Source organism: Delphinapterus leucas, chromosome 3 (genome assembly GCF_059928025.1).
Source record: "Delphinapterus leucas isolate spDelLeu-1000000601 "Yukka" chromosome 3, BTC_Dleu_Yukka2, whole genome shotgun sequence".
In the NCBI taxonomy this organism is placed as follows: domain Eukaryota; kingdom Metazoa; phylum Chordata; class Mammalia; order Artiodactyla; family Monodontidae; genus Delphinapterus; species Delphinapterus leucas.
This window is the reverse complement of record NC_143131.1, coordinates 111,157,380-111,183,750: the sequence shown is the minus strand read 5'-3', so window position 1 is coordinate 111,183,750 and position 26,371 is coordinate 111,157,380. Positions and strand designations below refer to the sequence as shown.

The window sequence follows — 26,371 nt, the reverse complement described above, 5'->3', positions numbered from 1 at the left end:
TTTGTTCAGTTCATCTAGGTTATCTAATTTGTTTGCATACAATTGTTTATAGTATTCTTTTATAATCCTTTTTTCTGTAAGATTTGTATTAATTTCCTCACTCTTATTAATACTGTCTTTTATATTTATTAGGTAGTTCCCTTTTTCCGTGTTCTTTATTCCTTCATGTGGATTTGCATTGCTCTTGTCCTTTTTTTAAAAATAAATTTATTTTATTTTATTTATTTTTATTTTTGGCTGCATTGGGTCTTTGTTGCTGCGCATGGACTTTCTCTAGTTGCGGTGAGCACGGGCTACTTTTCATTGCAGTGCGGGGGCTTTTCATTGTGGTGGCTTCTCTTGTTGTGGAGCACGGGCTCTAGGCACACGGGCTTCAGTAGTTGTGGCATGCAGGCTCAGTAGTTGTGGAACACAGAGCATGCTCCGTGGCATATGGGATATTCCTGGACCAGGGATCAAACCCGTGTCCCCTGCATTGGCAGACGGATTCTTAACCACTGCGCCACCAGGAAAGTCCTGCTGTTGTCCTTTCATTTCAGCCTGAAGGACTCCCTTTAGCATTTCTCATAGAGCAGGTCTCAATTCTTTCAGAGTAATCAGCCTCTTTGTCCATTTTCTCTGTTTCATCCATTTGTTCTCTACAGTAGTTGCCAAAAATCTTTGAACGGGGAAATAAATAGAGACCTTCACCCTGTCTGCTGTTTGCCAGATATGGGAGTAAGTAGAGAGACTGTTTCAGATGTTGATGCCTTTCCAGTATGGCTAAAGAGCTGAGGAGCAATGTTAGAATCTTCTGTTTCTTTCCTTCCATCGATTTTTAAAGTGTATTGTTTTAAGTTATGCTGCTTTCTTGTTTGGTTAATTTTGGTGAAAAATATTCATAGGTTTTTACTTTTTTATGCTCATTTTGTTTGGTCTAGGGGAGGGCAATTCTATGATGACATTTGTTGTTTTCAGAACTATTTCGTTCATAATCAAAGGTTACATGATTATGAATACAATAGTTCTGAAGTTTCAGTAGACTAGCCCTGTGAAATACTGATACCGCTGCATGCATTTAGCAGACTCTCCTTGATGTATAGAGTGTATGTCCACACCTCCCCTACACATCCATGAGAAGAGTTTCTCATGTGAGACTTCTGGGGTTAAAAGAGTCAGTCTGGTGCCTGGCTGTTGCCTTCCGGCTGGCCCAGCAGAGAGATGATGTCCCAGTGTCTCTGGAAGCCTCTTGCACACCTGTCCTTGAGATGAGGCCCCCTCTTCCCAAGGTGAGACCTTCTGGGGTGGGTCTGCCTGAGACTCCAGGAAGACATGATTTCTGCTGAGAAACCTCTGATTTGTCATCCTGGGCATCCTTTCTCAATCTCATAAGACTTTTATGAGGATCAAATGAAAATATAGATGTATTTTTCCAAAGTGCTTTTATTGCAATGGCACACAACATAAGGTATTGTTAATGTTGAATTGCATCAAGCCTCTTTCTGTTACCTTAAAAAGCCCTTTAAGAAAATCAGTTAAATGACAAACACCTAGGGGAAAGATTTGTTGTGATATTTACTACCTGACAGGGAACATGGCCCTCTGCCCAAGGCATTCATCATCACTTATTCTAGGTGTTAAGCAGACTAATTCTCTTTGGCAAACACCAGCCCTTCTGGAATTCAGGATAGTGTTCCAGGGAGGTCTGGGAGGCAGGAACTAGTTGCCAAGAATAGGAAAAGATTATGGGGTACACTCCTGTTTGCACTTCGATCTGTGGTAGAAGACTTTTTATTATTTTTAAAATCTGAATTGTTCCTCCACTGCCTTTGCTTTGTCCTTTGCATTTCTGTGGGTATCCTGGTTTCTAATTCTTATGGGCATTAACTGAGCACCTTACCACGCACCAAACATCCCTCTGGGTTCCTTGAGAGGAGATCCCTGGGCAGGATAATCTGGTCAGTTTCCCAAAATCATGACTGATGGAAACAAGTCACACAAGAGTCCAGCAGGCCTGCACAGAGGCCTTGGATTTTTCAGATACTTGGTTCAGCCTGGGAGCAGGGACTTGGGCTATTGCCCTGCCACTGGAAGAGATTGAAGCATTCAGGTAGTTATGATTTTTGCGCCCAGAAGGTCACAAATGACTGATCAGTGACATTGAGAATAAGAGAGAAAACTCAGAACTGCTCATTTGTGCAACAGGAGAAAGAGCAGGAAGGACCGTAATTATATTCTGGAGGCACTGTGATGTCAGTTAATCAGGAACCCTGCACAGAACCGGGTGTGAGGAGAGTAGAGAAGTTAACGCTGTTACAGAAACCAAGCTTCCTTCCCTCCCCACCTGAGTTTGATGCTGCTCGTTTTGTTATGCTACACGTTTTTTGAGTTATCTATCCAACCCTGGAGCTTTTTACCCATGTCTGTACACATTCTAGCTCAGATCTCCCTGTGACACATTATATATATACCTTGTGCACCACGTCCAATCCCCAGTCCCCTCAGCCCCACCGCTTACTCCAAGTCACTGTTGCAGCAACCAGTTCACACACTCTGACCAGCTTCACTGAAGTGCAGCCTGACAGTGCTTCACCTCAGGCCTGCAGTACATTACTTCTTGCTTTCTATCCAGGGGACAGAACCTGTTTGGGACTCATCCATGTGCAACCTGGAACTGTGGGAATTGACACCTGTGGGGCTGCCTTTGACGAATGGGGAATGAAGGCCAATATGTAAATGCTTTCCCCTTTCATCATAGCGCAGATGGTTTTGAGATACATTTCATAAGGCTCCTGAGAAATCTTGGCTGGATGGAACAGTGCCCTTGGTGCTGGCCATCCTGATAATGCATCCTGGTATTGGGTCTCCCTCCTTCCCTGTTTCCTCCCCCTATCCTTTACTTCTGCTCCTTGGAATCTTATTCCCAAATAAATTACCTAACTGCACAGAAGCACTGGCCTCAGGCTCTGCTTTCTGAGGAACCCAGGCTAAGACACTTGTGCAAGAATGCTGCCTCAGTCCATAGTCAATAGAGTGAAGGTCTCTAGTACATGGGGATTAAATTTTAGCTTTAGAGACTAATCATAAACCACTGTTAGAATTAGCCCAAGCTGATATAGAGAAAAGTGATGTGATGGTGTGGCATGGCTCACCAAACTGTGGAAATAAAAGTTGTGGGCAGTTGTTATTATTTTAAAAAATCATTTAATTTATTAAAACATCTTCATTTCCCAAGGCACTTCAGTAGCTTTCACAAAAATACTTTTTTGTTTTTAACCAGGTGAAGCATATGCTTTAGAAGTACCATGGTAGCATAATCAGAAAAGAGAAGACAATTTTACGCTGAACACAAAATATCTCCCAATGTTACACCACTGAAGTGAGCAACTCTGAAAGACTGTGAACACGACTTAATTTTCTTCTTTGTAATTTTTTTCCATGATTAAGTTTCATGAAAGGAACACACACAATGATGTCATTTTTGGCACCCAGAAAAGTGCTAGTAGCTAAGGCTGGTGAGGCCTTGCACAAGTGGCAACTGTGGACCATTGCCAGAGTGATTCTGGGTTGAAACAAACAAATAAAAGACACAAACCAGGAGGCTAAGGAACCAGCCTTTCCTAAGTCTATTCTGAAGTGCAAATAACTTAAGGAGAAAAAAAGACATAATAACAAACAACAAGCAAAACACAATCAAAATCCATATTATAGTTTTGGGAGAAGAGACAAGTTTGCTCGTCTCTCTTTCTCATTGATATACTTCCTTCAAACCATACATCAGAAACCATAGTAGCTAGGAGACTTGATTCACGTAGTAGTGGAAAACAAGAATAGTAGATTCAGTGATGAATCTCCTATGGGCCTGCACAAGACCAGTGCTTTGATCAGATGTAAACAAGTCTACCCAGTAGTCACTCTGAGTGGTCCAAGAGCTCATAAGTTAATGCACTTGTCTCTGTTCTGTATCTGCTGTCCTCTCCATATGAAATACCTCTAGGTTTCCCCAGACTTGTGCTCTCCTGCCCTGGGGAAGCAACAATCCCATTTAATATCCTTTGTAACTGAGAAAGTATGAGAAATCAGACTCCCTGTGAAATTATTTCTTTTCCTCTAAAGTGCACCATTAGTGGGAAACAGGGAAAGGATTTTTTGGCAGGGTGAGGAGGTGGAGAACTAGACCCCCAGTTCTATCAGGGGCCTTTTCAGGCAGTCTGAAATTAAAATGTAAAGTTAGCAATTGTCTCTCATATTCTTCCAAATCCTACTGGTTCTAGTGAGTAGTTAACTTCTTAGGAAGTGCCAAGTCCATCACTGTAATAGTTAGGATTTACCCAAAGTTGTCCGTCAGTAGCCATGGTGTCCCTGGAGGGAAGGTGGTGCTCTAGGACCATATGCAGCTGAGTCTGGGTATCCATCCATGAGCAAGGCAGACACAGCGTCCACAGAATGAACAGCAAAGACCTTTGCCACTGAAGGACTCAGTGTCTGCACAAGCCACTTCTGACAAGACGGTCTTTCCTCTTTACTTTCTCACTGGAGGTTGTGTTAGAAGCCTGTGTTTTTAAGGACTGTGGGGCTTTCTTCACCATCTTTTAACATCCTTGTGTGGCTTGGAGTTTGCCTGTATTTTATTCTAGAAGAACAAGCCAAACAAATGTTAGAAACAAATCTTAAAAAGACGTCTACCAGTCTCAAAACAAACAAAAAATGCCCCAGAGCTGAGGTTATCTCACTAAAGGGAAAATATCATACAGCAGATTCTGAAAGGTTTCTTCTTGTCTCTGTACTACTTGAGTTGCTACTGCTGTCGAGATGTTCATGGTGACCCAGTGGTCTGGGTCTGGCCAGAGAGAACAGGCTGTAAGTACCCGGCCATGTCTGATCCTATTATGGCTAAACTAGTCCATGGCGTTTCTGAGTTCGTGGGGAACTCTCTGCCAGGCCCAGACCCAGTGCATTAACTTTGTGAAGAAGGAGGCCCCCTTACCCTTTGACCCTTAGCATCTGGTCAATGGTGTCTGGGAGTGGGGTGCCGAAGCTCTCTGGGAGGAACAAGGTGAGGATGGCTGTCAGGATGGTCAGACTCCCCATGAGAATGTAGGGCAGGAAGCGGTCGTAAGCACCTGTGGCAAAGCAGACAGAGCCCCAAGCCGGAAGTGCAGTTTGACATGGTCTCTCTCCCTCCCTTTGTGTCCCCAGGACTCTAACAGGGATCACCTGCCTTCTCAGCCTCAGCATCTCCCATTCTGAGCTGCCATATTGGAATCTTGCACCTAGGCAGGTCACAGAACCCAGAGTTGGCACAGAGCAGCAACACCTCGGTGCAGGGGATGGGGGGATGGGTGCAGCCTGGGAGGATGGGCCTGGGCCATTTCTATTCCTATTTCCTTTTTATTGGCCGTGCTGTGTGCCACGCAGGATCTTAGTTCCCCGACCAGGGATCGAACCTGTGCCCCCTGCACTGGGAGCACTGGACCACCAGGGAAGTCTCTCTATTCCTATTTTCTAGCCAAAAATAAATAAATTAATCAACAAATTAATTTAAAAAAACCCAATGCAGCCAAAAATTAATTAATTAAAAAAACCCACAAAACACCCTATTTCCTAATGCTGGGTTTCCAAGGAACTCAAGGTATGTGTCCAGGGATAGGAATAACTCCTCCACCTCTCCAGATGTGTCACAACCCACTCGATTTGTCTTCAGGCCAGATCAGAAGGTGTTTCTGCTTGTCAGGTCTATGTAGCATGTTCACAAAGCACTCTGAGTACTCCCAAGGTGGGTGCCACCCGTCCCCAGAGATGTGCCACCTAGGCATGTGCAGGGGGACAGCAGCTGCCATGAGGAAATAATTCTGAGAAAGATAAAACTGGGGCCCTATTACATAAAATGGTACGAGGCAGATCTTTGCACAGTGTAAAACTGCTGTGTTAAGTGCTTCAAGTTACAGAAATTCTCGGTTCATCAGACCTCTAGAATAGACATCTTTCCCTTCCTGTTCCTTATAAACTATGATTCCAAGAAGAAATTTCCCCAATTAGTACACTGGCTCCCTAAACGACGCTGCAATTTCTTAGCATAGGGGAATTATGTTCTCTGATGGAAGGCCTGGGAAGGCTAAAACAGATACAAAAACCCTCAACTGTCATCAATTTCTAGCTGTCTATAGGTTGTTTTCCACATGAGCGCTTCCACCACGGTGCACCCAGACAGGAACCTTCTCCAGGCATAGATCCAGTATTGGATGGATCACATTTGCTGAGTGTGCTTGCTTTCCTGTTAACAAGCCATCCCCAGGTCGCATTAAAGCCAATCAGTGCTTCCACCCCATCCCTCCTGTGTGCGCTCGACCCACGGGACTTACCAAGGTAAATGAAGTAGGGAGACAGGATGCTGCCCAGGCGGGATGCCGTGGAGCTGACTCCCACGCCCATGTTCCTGACCACTGTGGGGTACAGCTCGGCTGTGTACACGTAGACCATGGAGAAGGCAGCAGTGACTCCAAACTTACCCACCATCACCAGGATGGTAGCCAAATAATACAAGTCTGAAGAGCAAAGGGAAGAAAGTAGGAGAAGGCACCAACCCAAGGCACACTGCTACTAGTTTTTTGCCTGAAACAGACATACTTTCTCCCTGGGAAGGGTGGGGGAGGAAAGTTTCTATAACTTCCTATTGTGGGATAAGGGGCTTATGTCCCTCCAAGTTGATTACCGAGAGGAGGCTGGGACCTGCAGCTGTGTGAGGACATGCTCTTCTCCTCAGCCTAAAGACCACCAGAGTGAGCGAGCCCCTCAATAACCCAGAGAAACCTGCTCTCCAGTCCAAAAGTCATTAAAGACATGTGTGTCAGAGGGGGCAGCTGGCACCCCAGAACCTCATGCTGGAGGCACTGTGGAATTAACTAAGGATTTGTGGATGAATGGGAAGTTCAATTATAACTCACTTCACGCTTTCATTCTATGCAACACTTCACAGACCAGCAGACCCTCATGAATGATCCTCGGATCTCTCCTGCTCACTGTGCCAATGAGGAGATGCTGTGAGTGGCCTGTGGGTCTCCCTGAGCTCTGGTGTGAACCTCTACATACATTCCTGGGCTCCCAGCCATGCTGCAGTGGGTGCTCTTCCTGTGCAGAGTGTTGCCAGCCTCAGGGGCCCACAAATGATTACCAGAGGCCCCCAAACCCATGACAACTCTCGGTACCATGATGGACATGAGGATCCATAAACCGTTTTATGAATTTTCAGAGGGCTGCCTCCTACCCTTCTGTGGGATACCAAGATGGTTTTACAAATAAACTCCTGCTACTGGCCTGTGAGAGCCACGCTGTGGCCTGGCCCCGCCCTTTTTCCTCTCCTCATCTCTTACCAAGTGTGCCAGGCTCATTGCCTCCTCAGGGTCTTGGCCTTTGCTCTTTTTTGGCCTGAAATGTTCTGCTCCTAGACTTTCTCATGGGTTTCTCCATCGTTTCATCTGTTTCTGCTCAACTTTCCCCTCTTTAGGGCTACTGTCTGTGACCACTCTATATAAACTAGCTCTCCATTGTCCTTCAGTGTCATTATTAAAGGTAACACAGTCTGTACTATAACAAGCATTTTATTTACTTGTTTGTTGTCTGTCTTCTCAACTGGAGTCTGAGTGCCAGGAAGGCCTGGGGCTCTGCCCGACTCCTTTACTTCTGCACCGTCAGCCCCAAGCACAGTGCCTCCCCCACAGTAAACACTCCACAGCTACTTATTGAATGAATAAATGACTAAGATGGGGCCAGGTTAAAAAGACATGGGGATGGCCCTCTTTCCTCCCCCTCACTCTGCAAAAAAAACCACACACACATACATTAACTTGGGTAGAGAGTACAATCAACCGTTAGCCCCACAGGGTCACTCTCCCTTCTCCCCCAAAGCCCAGGCCATGATGACTGTCTGGTCCCAGGAGACACTTTCTCTTGACTTGTGGGCTGAGAACACAGATATGCAGGCGAGCTGTAATGGCATAATTTTATTCTCTTTATTAATTGGCTGAGACAGTATGGTAGAGACTGAGTGACTCAATGGATATCCCGGACTGCAGACATGTATGGTACCTACCTGGGGGCACCAGCTGCACAAAGAGAAGAACGCTGCCACCCAGGAAGAGGGCGGTGGCCATGGAATAGCGTCGGGGCAGGTGCTGCAGGAGCAGCCAGGCCAACACATATGCTGGGACTTCAACCACAGCCGAGAGGAAGCAGTTCAAATAGACATTCCCATGCAAGTTAGGAGTGTCAAGGGAAAGCCCAAAATAGCCCACTGATATGGTCATCCTGAAACAGAATGCAGAAAAAAGCTGGAGAAGTGGCATCCACGTGCCTCCCAACCTGGACAACTTTTAAAATATAATTATTGCAGGAAATTCAAAACTATCCTTACCAGGAGGGCAGCAGATTTAACCCTGAGTCTTACTTCTTAGAAAGAAAGATAACTTCCCCCGAGACCAGGGTACCTTCTGGGTCAGGGCACTTTCAGAGCTTTCTAAACAAAGCATTCCAGCAAAAAGACATATAATTCAGATAGATTCACTTTGTTGGAAAAAAAAAAATCAAAAACCAAAAATACTCCAACCTGCCTTTCGGCTTTAAAAATCCTAAGCTAAAGCACTCACAAAAGCCTATTTCCCTACTCTCTGAACCTCCCAAATCCAACAATTGCAGAAGGAGTTAGGGTATGAGTAAGGAGGCAGATAGCAACTGGGGTGTGATAAGACTGATGAGATAAAATAAGGAACAATCATTAGGTCAAACATTTAGAGAAAGATCCCTGGCGGACCCTCTGGGGCGACCAGCCAGGAAGAGGCTGGTCAGAAGCAGGTGACCCCAACCCCACCGGACTCATGGGGAGGAGAGGGAGCTCCCAGTGGGCCATCTGCATGCCCCCCGCTGCCCCTGGCCTAGACTCTGTCCCCAGTAGGCATTCTCTCTATTGATGGTCAACACTCTTTGGCAAACCAGACCAGTATGAATCAGACTGTTTTTAACTAATCTGCAGGTTGAAACCACAGCTGGTACAATCAGGGAAAAGGGCATGTACAGGAGTCCCTGGGAAATCCAGAGCAGGAGGGGTGCCTGGGTGAACCATGGAAGGGTGACTCATCGCAGGCTGGCAGGTCTGTGGTGCAGGCTGAAAGCTGGTTTTGTTTGAGGCCGACTCAGGGGCGGTGCACCGCCCTAAGGGATCCCGTGCCATTCCTTGGAAATGGGTGGCTGGCTGCCAAGGCTTGTTGACTCCAGCAATAAGCACTCTGAGATGAAGTCTGCCTTCCTCCCTGGCAGGCTCAGGTAGTCACTTGTAATCCCAAGGGTCTGGCCACTAAGCAAATGCTATCTAGGCACTTGGATGTGTTCCTTTTCTCTGGTAAATCACAGATCCCTCCCTGACACACTTGGTGAAATGCCTCGTTAGAAGGAACCTGACGAGGACATGTAGGCCATGGCTCTGCCTCCAGGACAGTCTCCAAACATCCCAGAGGGAGGATGTCCTGCTTCCACATTTCCAGAACATACTTAGCAGCCTCTATAACTGAAAGGACACGGTGTCTTCACTTAGAACTTCTTAAAGGCCTCAGTCACTGTCTGATGCACAGGCAACAGGAACAACTAAACTAGGGACCCAATGTGAACAGCGATTTGCCTTCTGACCCGGAGGGATCCCCAAAGATCCCATATCTTCCCCCCAAAGCCCCCACAACAGTTTTCGTTCTCCTCTTCTGAGATTCCGTTAAGAACTGGGACATGCCCACTTCTTTTATTGCAAGGCACATCCCTGCCACTTTCTGATGACACAGGCTTTCAATTCTGATCTGAGACGTCTGCAAATGCGAGGCCTGACAGACACTGCCAGAAGCTTTGTCTGGAGGCCTTAGGTATGTCTCACTTACGCACCACAGAATTATGGACATGATGGTGACCATCCGGATATTCTGGGTTCGGAGCAGATCCAGAATGCTGTGAGACTGCTGTTTCTTGGAGCTTAGGTCTTGTAGCTGCAGGAACAACATGACAAGGGTACGGGACGGAGAGAAGGTTGGAGACTCAGAGACCCAAGAACATACTTGAAACCCTGGCATCTTAGCTTTCTGCGTCTCCGAGTTGGGGAGTGTTTTATGTTTCTTGCTTGAAAAGAAGGGTACATATAGTGACTATGTCTTGGGCTGCAGAAGGCTTCACCGGGCCTTGTGGATAACAAATTAGTGAACAAGAATGAGGAGGAAAAGTAAGTGACCAGCCCTTGGTGCGATGCAGCCAAGGAGGAGGCCCAAGCTGACTGCCCCCTCCCGGCAAAACCTCCAGCCCCGTCAATGGCCACATTCCAGGGAGGCCTCTGCGCATTCCTTTCCAAGGTTGGCTCCCGGCCTCTCTGGGTCAGAGAGAGAAACTGGCTGTGTAGTTTATTCATATTATATTTTAAAAGAATTAATGTTTTCAGTCCTCATACCATGTAGTTACTGGTCTACTTCCAAGGAAAAAAGTTTCAGATAGAAAAACAGGAAAATTGACCTCAGCTTCACTCTGAGTAACTTCCTATGAAATCTGGCACAGCCAAGGACATCAATAAACCACACATCTAAACACACTGATGTTGCTTTCTTAAGCAAACCCAGTTTTGGAGTTTGTTTTTCCCGAGTTAGCAGTTCAACAAAAGGTCAACTTTTGACTTAATGGATCCCCTGGAATAGCCTCATTTCCACAAAGATGCCAGTGGGACTTACGGTTTCATCCAGACTGACCTCTGCAAAGCTACAGAGGCCACCTCACTTAAAAGCCCTCCCTGCCACCTACCCCTCCCTGAGCTTTTGTGCACCAGAGTCCTTTCTAGGATGTGCTGAGTGGGATTTGGTGCTGGGCCACCGCTTAACCATGAGGCCGGCAGGGCTGTCAGTGGCCAGCAGCTTCTTTGCTGCCTATAATAACCAGTCTCTCTTTCCCAAGCCCCAAGTCTGCATCTGCATGCCTTTGTGCACTGCGGTATGACTGACTGATGGTGGCTGTTCTCACAGCCAGGACCTTGTCTTCCTGTCAGAGCAGGGACACACTCCAGAACCCCATCAGCCAGCAATGACAATTTCTAACCTCTTCTCAGAGGCATGAGACTGAGGAAAACCGCTTGCTGCAGAGGAGGTGGAAAGAGAGGGAACAGGAAGGAGAAGCAAGACCCAGGAATCAGGCAGAGCCAGGAAATTACTCATGGCGCGTGAGAACAGGGTTTGCAGAGAGGGGTGGGGTAGGGGGAGGGCGGATATCAAAAAGGACCTGGCTCCAAGACGATAATCAACAACTCCCCGTTGGTGGGCGGAAGGAGACAGGACATTTCTAACTCCAAATCTATTTTTGCTTCATACTTTAGGTACTTGTATTATTTTTTAAGATGAGAAACAACCTAAGGTATAAGAAACAATGATTTCCCAAAATGCCAATTTCATGAAAGACCTGTTAACTCATAAAGAGTTTTTATTATTAAAAGTAATGGTTTGACTGTATGATCACTTAGAAAATAATTATATAAAGTATGAAAACCTAAACTCCACGGAAAGGTGAAGGAGTTTACGCAGTTGGCACCTTCTCAACTTCTAAATTTTAACAGGACCTGCCTTGGGGGCAGCTGGGGCTCGGGCAGGGTGAGAGCTGGGCTCCCGTGTGAAGGGAGGGCTTCAGGGCTGTGTGGTCCTACCCTAAAATCATGGTCACCGAGGCCCTCCCACCAGCTCCGGCATGGTGCTCACCTCACTTGAGTCAAAGATGGTTGAGGGTGCAATGACCCCATTGATTTTGGCAGCCCTGCGGATGATCACCTCTGCCTCTTTAAATCGGCCTTGAGAGATGAGCCATCGGGGGGACTCAGGGATGAACCTGGAAGTACAAGGAGCAATCTCACTGAGGCCTTCCCTTCCCACAGACCAGGTGGAGCATAAGTGGAGGTGGGAAAGAGGGTTTCAGAACCAGAGCTAGGTTTGAGGGATGTTTGGTGTTTCCAAACCAGAAGCTAAGAGGTGCACCATACTAGAGCCAGTAAGTGCAAGCTTCTGATTTCACTGGAGTACACAAAATTTAGAGGGGCCGACACACCATGATGGGATTCCTCCCCTGGCTGGCCACCTCCATTTCTGAAGAGTGGTGGTGCCACCTGCTGGACACTAAGTAGACAGGCGCAAAATGGGCTCCTGAAGCTTGGCTTCTGTCATGGGCTGAGCCCGGCCCAGACCCTTACCCTGCCATACTCCCTTGCTTGTGCCTGGCATCCACAGCAGCTTTTGCACTGGCCTCTTATAGCCTCTAGTTTTTCCTCACTCTCCCCCCTCCCCCTGCCCCGCCTTGATTCATCCAATTGACTCTCCATAAGGCACTTAGGTGTTTTGAGACTTTATGGATCTTATTTTCTACCTCATGAGGTAGCCCCTGCCCTTAGGTCATAACTAGGACTCAGCTGTACCATCTCTGCTCTGTATCTTCTCCTACTATGCTCTGCAATGCTCTCACATCCAGGTGGACCAGTGATCTCACCATCCCCACCTGCAAGGGGCGATTCTTGCCTCAGCCCCTCGGCTGTGTTCTCTTTCTCCGTATGGAACGGTCTCCTCTCTGCCTGTCCAACCTCTATCTTGGAGGCTCAGATGGAGCCTGGTTTCCTCCATCCAGCTACCCTGAGGACTCGCACAACGTGCTCCCTCTTCTCCCGGTGCCTCTGGCACAAGGGTGCGGCAACATACAACCAGAGCCAGGGCCTAAGCTGTCTTGTCCTGCAGTCTGATAGCTTCCTGGAGCTTATGCTAAACTCCATCGTCTCGCAGCTACTGCTCTTTCCTCTCCTTGCACTCCAATCAACCCAGCACAGGGCTGAGAACAAGTCTGTTGATGTCTTGGGGCTGTTTTGTTTTTGGCTTTTCTGAGTATGGAAAAACATTCTGAAACACCTTATAAAGACTTTAAATTTTCTGTCTCTGTGAGCCCAAATGGGGATTTGTGGGTTGCTGCTGCCCCCTAGTGAAGGCCAGATAGAAGACATCCTGCTGGTGGGCACCACCGGGCATAGGGCCACACACTCACCACCACAGTGGGAAGCACAGCACCCCCGGCACCGTCAGCGCCAGCAGAAGCATCCGCCAGTCTCTGATGAAGTGAGCAAATAGCGGCAGCAGCATGTAGCCAAATGCATAAAATATGCACACGCCTAACGTAGAGAATATAATACGAACTGACTTGCCAAGAATTTCTGTTCCTGTTCAAAACAAGGGAGGAGTCATGTTAGTATTTTAATTCCGGTTATTTCCTTATTAATCTTCTTGTGTGTAATTTTCAACATACAGATAAGAAAGCAGGCAGAATTATCTTGAAGCTTCCAAGCCCTAGGGAGGGATGGGATTCTGACCACCTGCTGCGGGTGCCTCCTTGTGGCCTCACAGCGACAGTTCTCTCATGAAACTGTCATCACTTCCTGAAGCCCTATGCTAAAGATGCCACGTGAGGCCTCAAAATTTAATCCTCACTGAGGAAGGAGATTCATTAAAGGGGAAGTCACTATTAAGGCCAAACATGCTGACTATTACGCTTTAAGGAAAAATATTTTATCAACTGTGAAGAGAAACAAATAATCCTTTTAACAATCAACCCAAGAAACCCAAAGACCAATAAGCTAGAGTTAGATGCCTCTGAACAGTGAGGCTGGCAACTTTTCAGTGAGAGCAGGCCAAAGCCCTGCAGTGTGGACTCAATTAAAACCCTGAAGGTCATGTGACTAAAGCCCACTCCTATCAATTCATTCTTGCCAGTCGATTTCACTGGCCACTATGTTTTGCAGAAGAGGCAGTTTTCTTCCTTGGTGAGCCTGCCAATCATGGCCCTTGCTCCTCATGTCATGCCTCCCTGTTTCCTTAGCTACCCCAGCCCTGGGCAGAGGCAAGCCCTATTTTTAAGATCTTAGGTGAATTCCGGCAAAATGGCCATCGAGTACTAATGAGTACTAATGAGACCAAGGTGCCACACCTCGGGGGCCAGAAAAGAACTGGAAATCAGCAGTCAGGCTAGGCACTTAGAAGACTCAGTTTCCCTGACTACTAATTGGATTCATCAAGAATCCCTGGTCGGTGTTGCCAGAGACCACTTCCCTTGGAGGGACATCACAGCTGTCTCCAGAAAGCAGGTGGTGGGATGATGGTGAAACACAGGATCAAGTACTCGACTCCCAATTGATGGCCATACCCAGGACAAATGCTGCCACGTAGTTGGAGATCTGGCCCATGCCTACAAGGAAAAACAGCATGGCAAACATCTCAAAGTTCTTCGAGAAGATCTGCAGGAAGCTGAAGCCAGTCTGCATGCCCATTGTCACAAACAGCACATTCTTCCGACCAAACCTGGGAAGGAAAGGAGAATGACAGAGAACCAGCTGGGAGAAGGCAGCAGGAATGGGCCCCACCAAGAGGGGCTTTCCCCAGAGTCATTTCAGGGAGGGGTCGCGGACACTGCTGCCAGGGCAGCTGGTGCAGGTGCAATCCTGGCCTCTCAGTCCCTATGCTGTTACTCCCCTCCCCACTCACCAGGACCAATGTGCAGCCTGGGCACCAGGGTTGCCCAAAAGGCAGTGCCAGAATTAAGACAGTGATTACAAGGGATTGACACACATTCATTATACTTAAATTCATACATTCATCATTTATTATTTTTTTAAAAGAGCTGGTTTACTTTGGAGGATGATGGAGAAACAATTCATTATAAATGAAAACTGGTAAATAAAGGGGAAAACATTTGTCCTGACTTTTCTATGTAAACTATGGTGAACAGTTACCAATAACAGATGAGGGAGAGTATCATTTCATAAAAGTATTCCAACTATTAAATGAAACCAAAGTGACAAAACTAGAACATCATCATTTTACAACCCCCGATGAATGAAGAGATATGGGCATTGTATTTCAATGACTGCTAACATCATAAAGAGAGACACTTGAACATCGCATGACTCCTATAGTCTTTACAAAGGGGCTGAACCTGAATCTGATGAAGTCTCTAGATCCAGCTGCAATTTGCAAGAAATGCAGGGAAAAGAGGAATATGCTCAATTGTACCATAAGCATACAGTTAGCAAAATTCAAACGGGGAAATTCTACAGGTAGAACAGCCCAGGCAAAGAAAAGGATGGAGAATCCATAGGTTAAAGTAGACTAAAAGACATACAAAAATTTTTAAGTGGGCAAGACTAAACTTGTGTTTAAGGATGTACATTTGGACGATAAAACTACAAAAAACCCACAAGGAAGTGATTATTATAAAAGTCAGGCTAGTGTTTACTTATAGGTGAGGGAAGCTGTTGTCTTTGGGATGGGACAGATGGATGGGGCTTCTGGGTGGCCAGCAAAGTTCTATTTCTTGACTTGGTGGTATTTATATGGTTATTTCCCTGGAATAATTCATTAAGCCTCATTTGTTCTGTGTGGTTTCTGTACCTGTGTTCATTTTCAAATTTTAAAAAATGTTGGTTTTTTGGGATTTGTTTGCTTTTAAAGACAGTGACACAACAAGGAGGAACAAGTCAACCTAGTTCATTCAACCTAGCAGATTCAGCTTAAGTCTGCCCAGGGCTAGCAGACACCTATGTTCATTCAACGAATATTTATTTGAACATCTATTATATACTAGTCACTACGGATGTATTTGAATTAAAAAAAGACACTGATTCTGCCCTCAAGGAGCTTATAGTCTACAGTTGGTGAGACAGACAGTAATCATATTTTAATCGAACAACACTGCTGAATGTACAATTACACACTGGAACAAGAGCACTGAAGGAACAGCATCCTGGCCCACAAGGGACACAACAGAGGAACCTATCCTGGACTGGAGGTAGGGGCTGGGGACGTGGGCATTCAGGGAAGGTCTCCCTGATTATGGGGCACTGAGACCAGACCCAAAGGAAAAGAAGTTGTTGACAAGGGGGAGTAGGGGAGAGGGACCAAGCTTTCAACGATATTCACAGTACAGTGGGGGAGGCCAATATTAATCATATGGTGTCATCTTTTATTTACCAATTTCTGATAGGAACAAGGAACCAGGGTAATGTAAACCAGGGACCCCGAGGAGGCCGCCTGCGTGGTCAAGGAAGGCCACAGCACGCGGCTGGGGGTGGGGGGGGGAATTCTTCACTGTGACTGTGAGAAGAGCATGTGCAACTGTGGCTAGAGGGGCATGGTGAACACGAAGGGCAGCTGTTCAGTAGAGGGTGGCAGGAGCCAGACTGCACAAGACCTTCAGCCACGGTAAAGAGTTTGCTGCTTCTTCCCATTACAACAGGGTTTTGTTGTTTTTGATGATATTGGCATCTAGTAGATAGAGGCCAGAGATGTTCTAAACATCCGAAAATGCCCAGGATAGTCCCCCACAACACAGCAGTCTCTGGCTCAAAATGTCAACAGTTCTGAGGTTGAGCAACCCTGACCTAAAAGGAGGCTCCCCTGCATTGTCCTGTAACAACAGTGCCCTGCACACCAACCAAGGGGAGGGCCCTTCCTACCCTGCTTTCCCTTCCCAAGGGCTCTCTGGATAGTAGGGAAGAGGAAGACTCAGGAAGCCCTTACATTGCTATAGTCCTTGGCAATCCAGGGTTGGGGCCAGAAAACACTCACGTTTTTTTAAAGAAATATTTGTCTATTTTTATTCTTTGATATTTATGCATAAATTGTACATTTGTAAAATATAGAAAAGCACAGAGAAGAAAATAAAAATCAGCTGCATTCTCTGATAGCCACTAACATTTTTTTCTCTATTTTTTTAAATTGAAGTAGAGTTGATTTACAATGTTGTGCTAATTTCTGCTGTAAAGCAAAGTGAGTCGGTTATACACATATAGACATTCTTTTTTTATATTCTTTTCCATTATGGTTTATCCCAGGAGATTGGATATAGTTCCCTGTGCTATCTAGTAGGACCTTGTTGTTTATCCATTCTAAATGGAATAGTTTGCATCTACTAACCCTAAACTCCCAGTCTATCTCTCTCCCTCCCCTCCTCGCCCTTGGCAACCACAAGTCTGTTCTCTTTGTCTGTGAGTCTGTTTCTTAGACAGGTTCATTTGTGCCGTATTTTAGATTCCACATATAAGTGATATCATACGGCTTTTGTCTTTCTCTTTCTACTTAATTCACTTTGCATGATAATCTCTAGTTGTATGCATGTTGCTGCAAATGGCATTATTTCGTTCTTTTTTATGGCTGAGTAGTATTCCATTGTATATATGTGCCGCATCTCCTTTATCCATTCATCTGTCAATGGATATTTAGGCTGTTTCCATGTCTTGGCTACTGTGAATAGTGCTGCTATGAACGTAGGGGGACACGTATCTTTTTGAATTATAGTTTTGTCCGAGTATATGCCCAGGAGTGGGATTGCTGGATCATATGGTAACTCTATTTTTAGTTTTCTCAGGAACCTCCATACTGTTCTCCATAGTGGCTGCACCAACTTACATTCCCACCAACAGCGTAGGAGGGTTCCCTTTTCTCCACACCCTCTCCAGCACTTGTTATTTGTAGACTTTTTAAGATGGCCATTCTGACCGGTGTGAGGTGGTACCTCGTTGTAGTTTTAATTTGTAAGAAATGCTCATTTTTAAAGTCTGTCAACAAAAGGTCAAACACACACATGCCTACAAAAATAGGAAATATCAGCTACTTCTTCCCAGAGTTGTGCCTCCCTTCTATTTCTGCACATAGAGGTAACTCAATGACGTCAGATAAAATGCTTTGACAGCCCAGGATTATTTTAATTGCTTTTGACTTTTTGGCTTATTCATATTCCAACAAGGAGTCCTATATAAAAACCTGATATTCTAGACAACTCTGGAGGGCATGAATCCACTGCCGTTAGGTAATCTGTTTGGCTTAGGTTTTTTTTGTTTGTTTGTTTTTTTTGCGGCACGTGGGCCTCTCACTGTTGTGGCCTCTCCCATTGCGGAGCACAGGCTCCGGACGCACAAGCCCAGCAGACATGGCTCACAGGCCCAGCCGCTCCACGGCACATGGGATCCTCCCAGACCGGGGCACAAACCCGCGTCCCCCGCATCAGCAGGCGGACTCTCAACCACCGTGCTACCAGGGAAGCCCTGGCTTAGGTTTTTGAATTGGCTCACTTAGGAGTAAACTGTCCATCCCACAGAGCCCTGGGCCTTCCAAGGGGGTGCAGACAAGCTTGAGGGGTGGTGTAGGGAGCTGAAGGTAGGTGCTGCAGCCAGAACAGCCACATTTTTAGCTATTTCATTGACTGAACTTAAACGATCCTATTTAAAAGATGAAGTCTGCTGGCAAAAAAATGTCTAAAGGTTTGAGAAACCCTGTACTAGCCCTTCTGAAGACTAAGGTGGTCCTCAACATACACACCAACTTTGTTTCTACTGTTTCCTCAGGAGCAGATCTTTGGGAACTTAAACACTTTCCTCAGGTAATCGTGGTGTTACACGGCTCTGAGGCCAGCCCACAAAGATCTCCCTATACCATGACACAGCTGACCAGAAAAATGCACTGAGCTTCAACTCTGTAACTGGGGTACCTCCTCCTAGTCTTTCACATGAAGGTAATTCCTCTGAGTCTCAGCTGCCACCCAACCCTGTGAGAGGGGGATTCCCACTACCCCTCTGGGAGGGCCTCTAAGCTCCATCCAGGGCATGCCCTCCTCTCACTCTATACTGTTCCCAGGCAATCTCATCCACCTACGGGGCTTTGATGAGGGTTCTATCAACTGACAATTCCCGAACGTGTTTCTCCAGCCCAAACCTCTCACGGAGCACCCTATCCATACATCCAACTCCATACTCCATTCCTCCTATGAGACCCCTAAGTCTCATAGTTACCCCAAATTCAGTATGTTCAAATTGAACTCAACATCTTCTCCTACAAACATGGTCCCCTTCCAGAGTGCTTTGTCTTAGAGAAGGGTATCGTTATTTACGCGGCTATGCAGGCCAGAAGTCTCCCTCCCCTCACTTCCCATGTCCAACTCATAGCCAAGTCCTGTTGGTTTTACCTCCTACCACTCCTCCCCATGTCTACTGCCCTCAGCCTAGTCCAAGCCACCTTCATTTCCTGCATAAATGATTGTGATAACCTCTTAATTGGTCTTTCCACAATCCTCCTTGCTTCCTTTCAATCCTTTCTCCACAAAGCTATTGAACAGCTTTGTAAAAATGCAAGTCTGATGATGTCACACTCTTAAAAGCTGCCCACTGCTCTGTGACGAAAGCCCAGACTCCTGTCATCTGCTAAGCCCGGCCTGCTCTTCTGCTTGGGCCTCAGCCTGCCTCGCTGCTTTGTCTCTATACCACTCTTCACACCCCCACCCCCCACCCCCCACCAACACTTTCTTCCAGTTCCTAAAGTGTGCTATGCCTTCGCTTGAGTCTAGGCTTAAGTACTCTTGGCTCTCTTGCCCAGAACATTCTTTCCTCTCTTCACTCCTTTAGCTAGCTAATTTCTACTCATCTTTCAACCCCCAGCACATGCTTCAATGCTTCACCGTCTCAGGTCTCCTCTGTCAGACCCTCTCTGAGCACCCTGTACTTCTCCCCTGTATCACTTACCACCATAAAGGATAACAAGTACTTCCCTCAATTCTTTAATACATTCTGCCTTGCTAGAAGGCAAGTTCTAGAAGAGCAGGCACCTGGAACAGTAGTCCACACAAAACAGAGGATCAGGACTCTGGGCCCGAATCCTAGCTCTGCCACTTGCCACTCTGGGCAAGTCATTTAATTCCTCTGGGCTTTTTCCCATCTATAAACTGAAAATAATAATGCTTCCCACATCATAGGGTTATGAAGATTAAATTATTTGTTGTTTCTTTTCACTTGGTATACAGTGCTCATAAGAGTGAATGGCACATATTAGGTGCTCCGTGTTCATTAAATAAATGTAAGTAATCAGCTGATGCTTGCTGCTAAGCTAAGGGTCTGGGGAAGCAAAGGCCTTTCCCCTAAAGGGGTAAGTGTCTCAGGCTCATGTAGAATCATCAGTCAGTGGTCACAGCCTACTTAACTCTTCAATGCTCATTGGTGACTGTAGGAATTTGTCCCTTTTAAAAATCCCTAGATGACACTCTGGAAAAGACAAATCTAGTGAGAAATGCACATATTTCTTATGAGGAAAGACTTCTCAAGTAGCGGCATTAATCCATAGATGCAAACATGCCAAAACATCACTTTGCATGTCTGCTGCAGGATAAAATGGCTGTAGTCTTAAGGCAGGATGACATTCTCACCCTGAACTTCTCTATTAGAGACTCCCCCTGCTGGGACGATGCTGGGACTCCTCTCCACTGGGTGACCCAGTGTGGCCAAGGACCTTGCTGAAGGCTGCTCTTCTTGCCATGGGCTTCGCTCACAGACCCTGAAGCTCTGGGGTAACAAGACACAATATAATAAACCCCTCTGAGAACACCATGGAAACTATGGAACTGTTTTCCGCAGAAAAATGCTCACATACAATCTCTAAAATTCTGTATGGGATTTCCAGAGGAGATGAACTCCCTAAGCCATGGACTTTGAGTTAAGAGCCTTGGAATTACACAAATAACCTGCTTATGGGTCAAAACAGCACACTTCCTGATTGCTGAGAAATGCCATAACCACAAGCCTGTTAGATAAAGGGAATCAGCCCTGTGGACATAAGAGTTCTGCCCATCACACTGCCATTGGCTAGTGAGACCTCTCACCTTGAGGAAAGAGCAATGGTTTTGGGAACACAGAGGCAGCCACCTATGGAATGCCCTAAGATCTACAACACAGCTGACATGCGTGTGTGTGGTATCTCCCTCTCCTAAGCTTGAAGATGCCAAAGAGTTACGCTCACCTAGGGAAGCCCAGCAGGCAGTGCAGAAGTAAGTTGTGGCATATTTCCTGGTCAACTGGATCATGTATACACTCGGCTGAGGTTGTTTCACTCAGCAAGCATTAGTGAGAGGAGGTTGCTGGCTCTCTTTACTTGGTCTGGAGTCTATACTATAGATGTGCCTTCGCCTTTTTAAAACACACAGCCCTGGGCTGAGAGAACACTACCTTGCTCTGTGCTGAGGTGCCCTGCAGCTGCAGGAGTAGACACCCACCTTACCTGTCTGAGAGCTGCCCCGAAATGAAGGAGCCCACCAGCACACCCCCGAAAAACAAGGAGACCGTGAGCGGGGCCTTCCAGTCGTCCTCACACACCAGGTTCCACTGAAAGAGGAGCAAAGGGATGTATCACTCACTTCTTTTTAAAAATGTTTTAAATGTAAGGCTTCTTGGAAAATGAAATCAGAACATCCTGCATCCCTGCATGCTCTGTTTACATTACTGCAAGGGTGTGTGAGCTCACTGAGGCAGGCGATGGCTCATCGGGCAGCAAGGCAAAGAGCAGGTTTCCCCTCACAGGGAGACTGACCATCCTGTTTTTCACAGCTCTTAGCCTCATTGTTTTGCTACCAATTTGAGACGGGGAGACAGGCTGGGAGCAAGTACTCTGCCCATGTGCCAACCCAGGAGGAGGCGAGGCTTTTCACGGTCGCTTCTAAGGACCTGGGCTGAGGCTGGGGCTGTGGGTGGGGCAGAGCACCCTTTCAGTGGGGTTCAGGTCATTGGCAGGGGTGGCATAGGAGTGGTTCTGGAGCAGGGCTCTGTAGCTCTAAGGGTCAAGGCTTCCAGTGAGGGACTGAGGCCAGAGGGCCTGGTATGCACCATCTGGATCTGTTCCTTCAGCTCTGTTCAGGCCTCAACTCTGGGCCAGTGACCCCTGGGTCCTTCTGCTGACATTTAGAGCTGGGATCCCTGATGCTGTGCCAACACTAGGCCCAATTACAGCCAAGAGCTCTGAGCTGGCAGTCAAGAAGCTGGGTTTTAGCTTCTACTCTACTGTTAACTAGTTACCCAACCTCAGACAAGATTTTTCCCCCTCATTGTGCCTCAATTTCCCCATTTGTGAAACAGTGATGGGGGTGGGGGGGGGAACAGGCTACAGTGCTTGAGGTTCCCAGTACCCAGTGTAGAGTTCCGTCTTTAGTTAGCACGGAAAGAGGTCTATGGGCATGGGGAAGCACCTGAACACTCAGACATTAGGTTGCTCCAGCCTAACAAGGGCCAAAAGAAGGAAGAAAAATCAAAATAGGAAGCTTGGTGGTTCCCAGAAAAATGTTTCCCACAACAGAGAGGTGGTGCTCAGTAGTAACCAAGAAGGCCGCCTTCTAGGGAATTTAGACCCTGGCTTGCCTGGCACCAGGCTGCAGGCCTGCCCTCCATGAGGCCTGCTGGCTCCCAGGAAGTGTGCGGCTTCCAAGAATAAAGCATCTCTTCCAGGCCAGGGTCAGAGGGAAAAGCAAGTCTGCTTTTCGGCCCTGCTGGGCAGTGTGTGCACAGTGCCTCCAGGCACCTCAGAGGGGGCCGGAGGGCAGCCCTTAGGGTGGACACAAAGAACCCCTGCAGCTGATGATAAGAGCCACATGCCTGGCTCTCCACTCTGGAACAAGCACGCACGTTGGATGGACTGAGAATGGGGTGGTGATCCCCACTCCAGGAAGAGCTGGGGGTTACCAGCTCCTAAATCTAGAAGAAGGCCAGACTAGCAGAAGACAAGCAAGGAGCACCAAGGCCCAATCACTCAGGCTATGGCAGCCTTCCCACCTCTGCAGCCTCAGCTGTGCCAGCACCCAGATACCATCTCCCTTCTAGGAGGGTGAGTGCTCCTAGGGCAGCCCCCATCCAGACAGGGCTGCCGAAGTCAGGATGGGAGTAGCGGGGGAGTCAGAGCTGAGGGACTTGGTGATGGGGTGCTGGCCTCTGGGGGTGTTAGGCGGAGCTTCAGGACCAGACTATGCCTATTGCTGCTCTTGAATAAGATGTGATCTATTCCCACCTAGCATGTGCTACTTTTGTAGTGACAGAAATTAAAAAAATGAATAGAGTCAGTAGCTGCTTCTCAATAGGTCTCTCGTGAAGGTTGGGGACTGATATGGCTGTGCTAGACTAGAAACCCACAGAGGCTTCTGCAGTGAGTTCTGGGGTGGAACCCCACCCCCTCCCCATGCCAGGTCTCCCAATATAGGCTTCTAGGGACTTCTGGACTGGCAAGGCCAGGTGCCACCTGGAACCAGGTCAGACTATGCTCTGCAGGAGACAAGGTGACTGTAGTGCTCACCTTGGAATAGGTCCCCAGAGCATCTCTCCGGCTCCTGCAGCCTCACCACCACCACTTGGTCCAACTGGGCTCTCTATCCACTACTGACATTTCTCAACAATTCTCACAGCCTGGCTTTGGGCCCTCCAAAAGCAAGCATGGGTTAACACTTCTTTCCTCCTGGCCACAAGGGGCCTGTGAGTAGGGTCAGGAAAGATAACAGGTCTCAAAAAATGAACAGAAGGGCAGGCACGGGCTAGGTCCCACCCAGCCAACCCATCCACTTACCTGTCAACCACCAGATGGAGTGCAGTGGGCTCTTGGACTTGGCCTGACTCCCCCTTAAGCGGGTGGCAGGTGGAGCGGGGGGTGATGACAAGCCCATAGAGTCCAGGCTATGTACCCTGGGCTTGTTGTGTTTATAGAGGAATGTAGTATTTCTATACTGAGCTCCTGGCTTGGCAGCTGCGACTAAAGCAGCTACAGACCAGCTCACTGATGCTGCCACTTGGTACGAAAGATGGGCTGTACTGGCTGATGATAACAGGGATCAACCTTAGAACTAAATGTGTAGGTTTAAGATTTAGGTCATGAGTCTAGTATCCTTACCCCTCAGCTGGGTTAGCTATGAAAGCAGGCGCAAACTGAAAACATCTGGGAGTAACCCTTGCAAGGAGCCTAGACTTGCCACCCTTCCTGGTCAGAAATGTGCCTTTCTAGTGGTGGTGTCTTCATGGATATATATGTGTATGTGTGTATATCTATATCTGTATCTATATCTCAGAGCTTTTCCAACTATATACTTTAGTTATGTACAGTTTGTTTTATGTCATTTATACCTCAATAAAGCTGTTAAAATTTTTAAGAAGAAAGAGAAATTGTGTCTCTTGTACGCAGTATGTAATTTGTGCTACTTCTCAGTTATGGGAAGTAGGGAGGTGATGTAGTTCCCTGGGACTAAATGTCCTTACCTGTGAGTTGGCTGGAAGAAAAAAGAGATAGGGCCTGTGCCCACAGGGCAGAAGCTCTTCCCAGAGATGTACCTAGGCTGACCGCATCAATGGTCAAACACACTGGTAAGCACTACCTGTTACTGAATGCCATGTATTCTACACACATTTCATTCTGCCTCCTGCTGCAGTTAACGGTGAATCCTTGCCCCAAGGCTGTCAGGGCAAGGAGAAGAAGAAGAAAAAGAATTTGCTATCATATCCTCTACAAAGCCTGGCAGTGCCCTGCAGAGGAGAGGCTCAGTAGCTGTTTGGTACCTAGGTGAGTGAGTGAATAGATGGATAAAAGGACAGTCAACCTTCCGAACCATATTATCCCTTGGGTTTAGTCCTTGGGCTTGGCTGCCCAAAGCCCAGATGAACCCTGAGCTTCATTCTCTAGAACAGATTATTTTCCTTTCTCCCTCACACCTTCTCTGTGACAACTGTCAGAACTTTGACCCAGGATGTCGGTTCTCAGCTAGCTAGAGAGACTATCAATCTGACCACTCATGGCCAGATGGGTCTGTTGTGACTGCACACACACAGGGCCCTTCAGGGACCCAGCAAGTGACTTGCCATGAGCTGCAAAGGCAGGGGAAAGGGTCTGCGCTTTCCTAGAGTGAGGGAAGTCAGCAAAGGCATACCAGTGAGGCACAGTCTCCAGGTCTTTTTGGTCTCCCCACCCCAGAGTGAGCCCGGGGCCTGCCTCCCAGGTCGATGTGGCTCTTTCTTCAGGTGGACGTGGAGATAACAGTGGGGTCTCTCCTATTTTCCAAGACTACACGCGCATAAGGCTGATGGAAAAGCTGGTCCAGAAAAAGAGGTTCTCTAGGACAACAGGGAGTAAAAGTGTTGCGAAGGGTCAGGGCAGGGGGCTTCTGGGAAGCAGAGGCTGGCAAGGAGCAAGGGGACGCAGAGGACTGCTGGGTTTTGGCTGAAGAGACCCCACGTCACGGGTGCCAGAAGAGTTAGAAGTTTCTAAAGGAACCTTTCCGGCCACAGGCTGTGCTATGGAGACACCAAAAAGCAGGTGTCTCAGACCCAGGTAGCCTGAGAAATCACCCAGGTTCCCCGAGAAGGAGGCAGTCCTGGGCCAAGAAACACTCAGGTATTGGAGCAGCACTGCACAGTGGGGTGGCTGATTCTCCAGCACTCCAGGGGTGACTGAAGGGCTAGAGAAGGGGCTAGCCTAGAAGCACATGGACCACCAAACTATTCCTGAAACATGGGAGAACCACCTTTCTCACCTCATAAATAGTGTCCCCTTCTTTCTGCCAGTCCCAATGCCTTGTTGCAGATCCACGCAGGGGCAAGCCCCAGTTTGTGGAGTGGGGGATTACATTTACTTTAAAATATTCCAGTCAGTGCCTTTCAACCACCCCTAAGTTTCCCTTCTATAAGTTAAACTTGTCCTTTTCTTCTTCAGTTCTCACACTTTAGAGATTTCAAAATTATTCATTAATCCGTTCAATAAAAATTTTCCTGAGTACCCAATCTGTATCCAGCATCAATGTTAGGACTTGCAGGAGATACAGAGATGTTAAGTCTACCACAAAGTTTAGTGCTACATGTGCACACATTAACCTCAACAAAGAAAAAAAATCAAACAGGAGACCTGAGGTTTTCATTTTCTGCTGAAAAACATGAATAGGGGGCTTCCCTGGTGGCGCAGTGGTTGGGAGTCCGCCTGCCGATGCGGGGGGCGCGGGTTCGTGCCCCGGTCCGGGAGGATCCCGCGTGCCGCGGAGCGGCTGAGCCCGTGAGCCGTGGCCGCTGGGCCTGCGCAACCGGAGCCTATGCTCTGCAGCGGGAAAGGCCGCAGCGGTGGGAGGCCCACATACCGCAAAACAAAAACAAAAACAAAAACACATGAATAGGAATTCAATACCAGTGTACTTAGAAACACTTCTATGATTTGGGGCAAAGGGCAGTCTTGGAGACATTTAGCAAGCACAGGACTAGTTGCAACGGTCAGCAGGCCAGGTCCAGGTTGAAAGAAAATGGGCCTTCGAAAAAAGGAGCTCTCAGAATGTTAATGCAACAGCTTCCAACAGTGACTGTTCACCAGAAGAGAACAAGCGGCCTTGAACTTAAAGTCTGGCATTCCAGCATCCTCTAACAAAGGGCTAAGTAATATATTAATCTTGCCTCCCTGCAAAGACTGACAACCTGAAAGTAGGTGAAAGGGCACATAGCTCTTACAAAACTGTTAAGACAGCTAAAGAAATAGGCTAAATATATAAGAGG

At 47.2% G+C, this 26,371-nt stretch overlaps 1 protein-coding gene across 3 annotated transcripts in view; it reads right to left on the bottom strand.

The window, feature by feature from the left end:
- The window catches only part of SLC22A5 (solute carrier family 22 member 5), a 29,009-nt gene continuing 2,638 nt past the window's right edge, over nucleotides 1-26,371 (bottom strand). The window contains exons 2-10 of one of the 3 annotated variants that reach the window (XM_089909304.1): nucleotides 21,099-21,202; nucleotides 14,185-14,363; nucleotides 13,057-13,228; nucleotides 11,736-11,862; nucleotides 9,898-9,998; nucleotides 8,069-8,283; nucleotides 6,342-6,524; nucleotides 4,967-5,102; nucleotides 1-4,612 (exon numbers count right to left, since the gene is read on the bottom strand). In XM_089909304.1, the coding sequence (XP_089765430.1) occupies nucleotides 4,525-4,612; nucleotides 4,967-5,102; nucleotides 6,342-6,524; nucleotides 8,069-8,283; nucleotides 9,898-9,998; nucleotides 11,736-11,862; nucleotides 13,057-13,228; nucleotides 14,185-14,363; nucleotides 21,099-21,202 (1,305 nt within the window). In that variant the 3' untranslated portion in view covers nucleotides 1-4,524. The remainder of the gene's footprint in view (nucleotides 4,613-4,966; nucleotides 5,103-6,341; nucleotides 6,525-8,068; nucleotides 8,284-9,897; nucleotides 9,999-11,735; nucleotides 11,863-13,056; nucleotides 13,229-14,184; nucleotides 14,364-21,098; nucleotides 21,203-26,371) is intronic. The other 2 variants (XM_022588753.3, XM_022588754.3) reach the window with 2 other exon arrangements.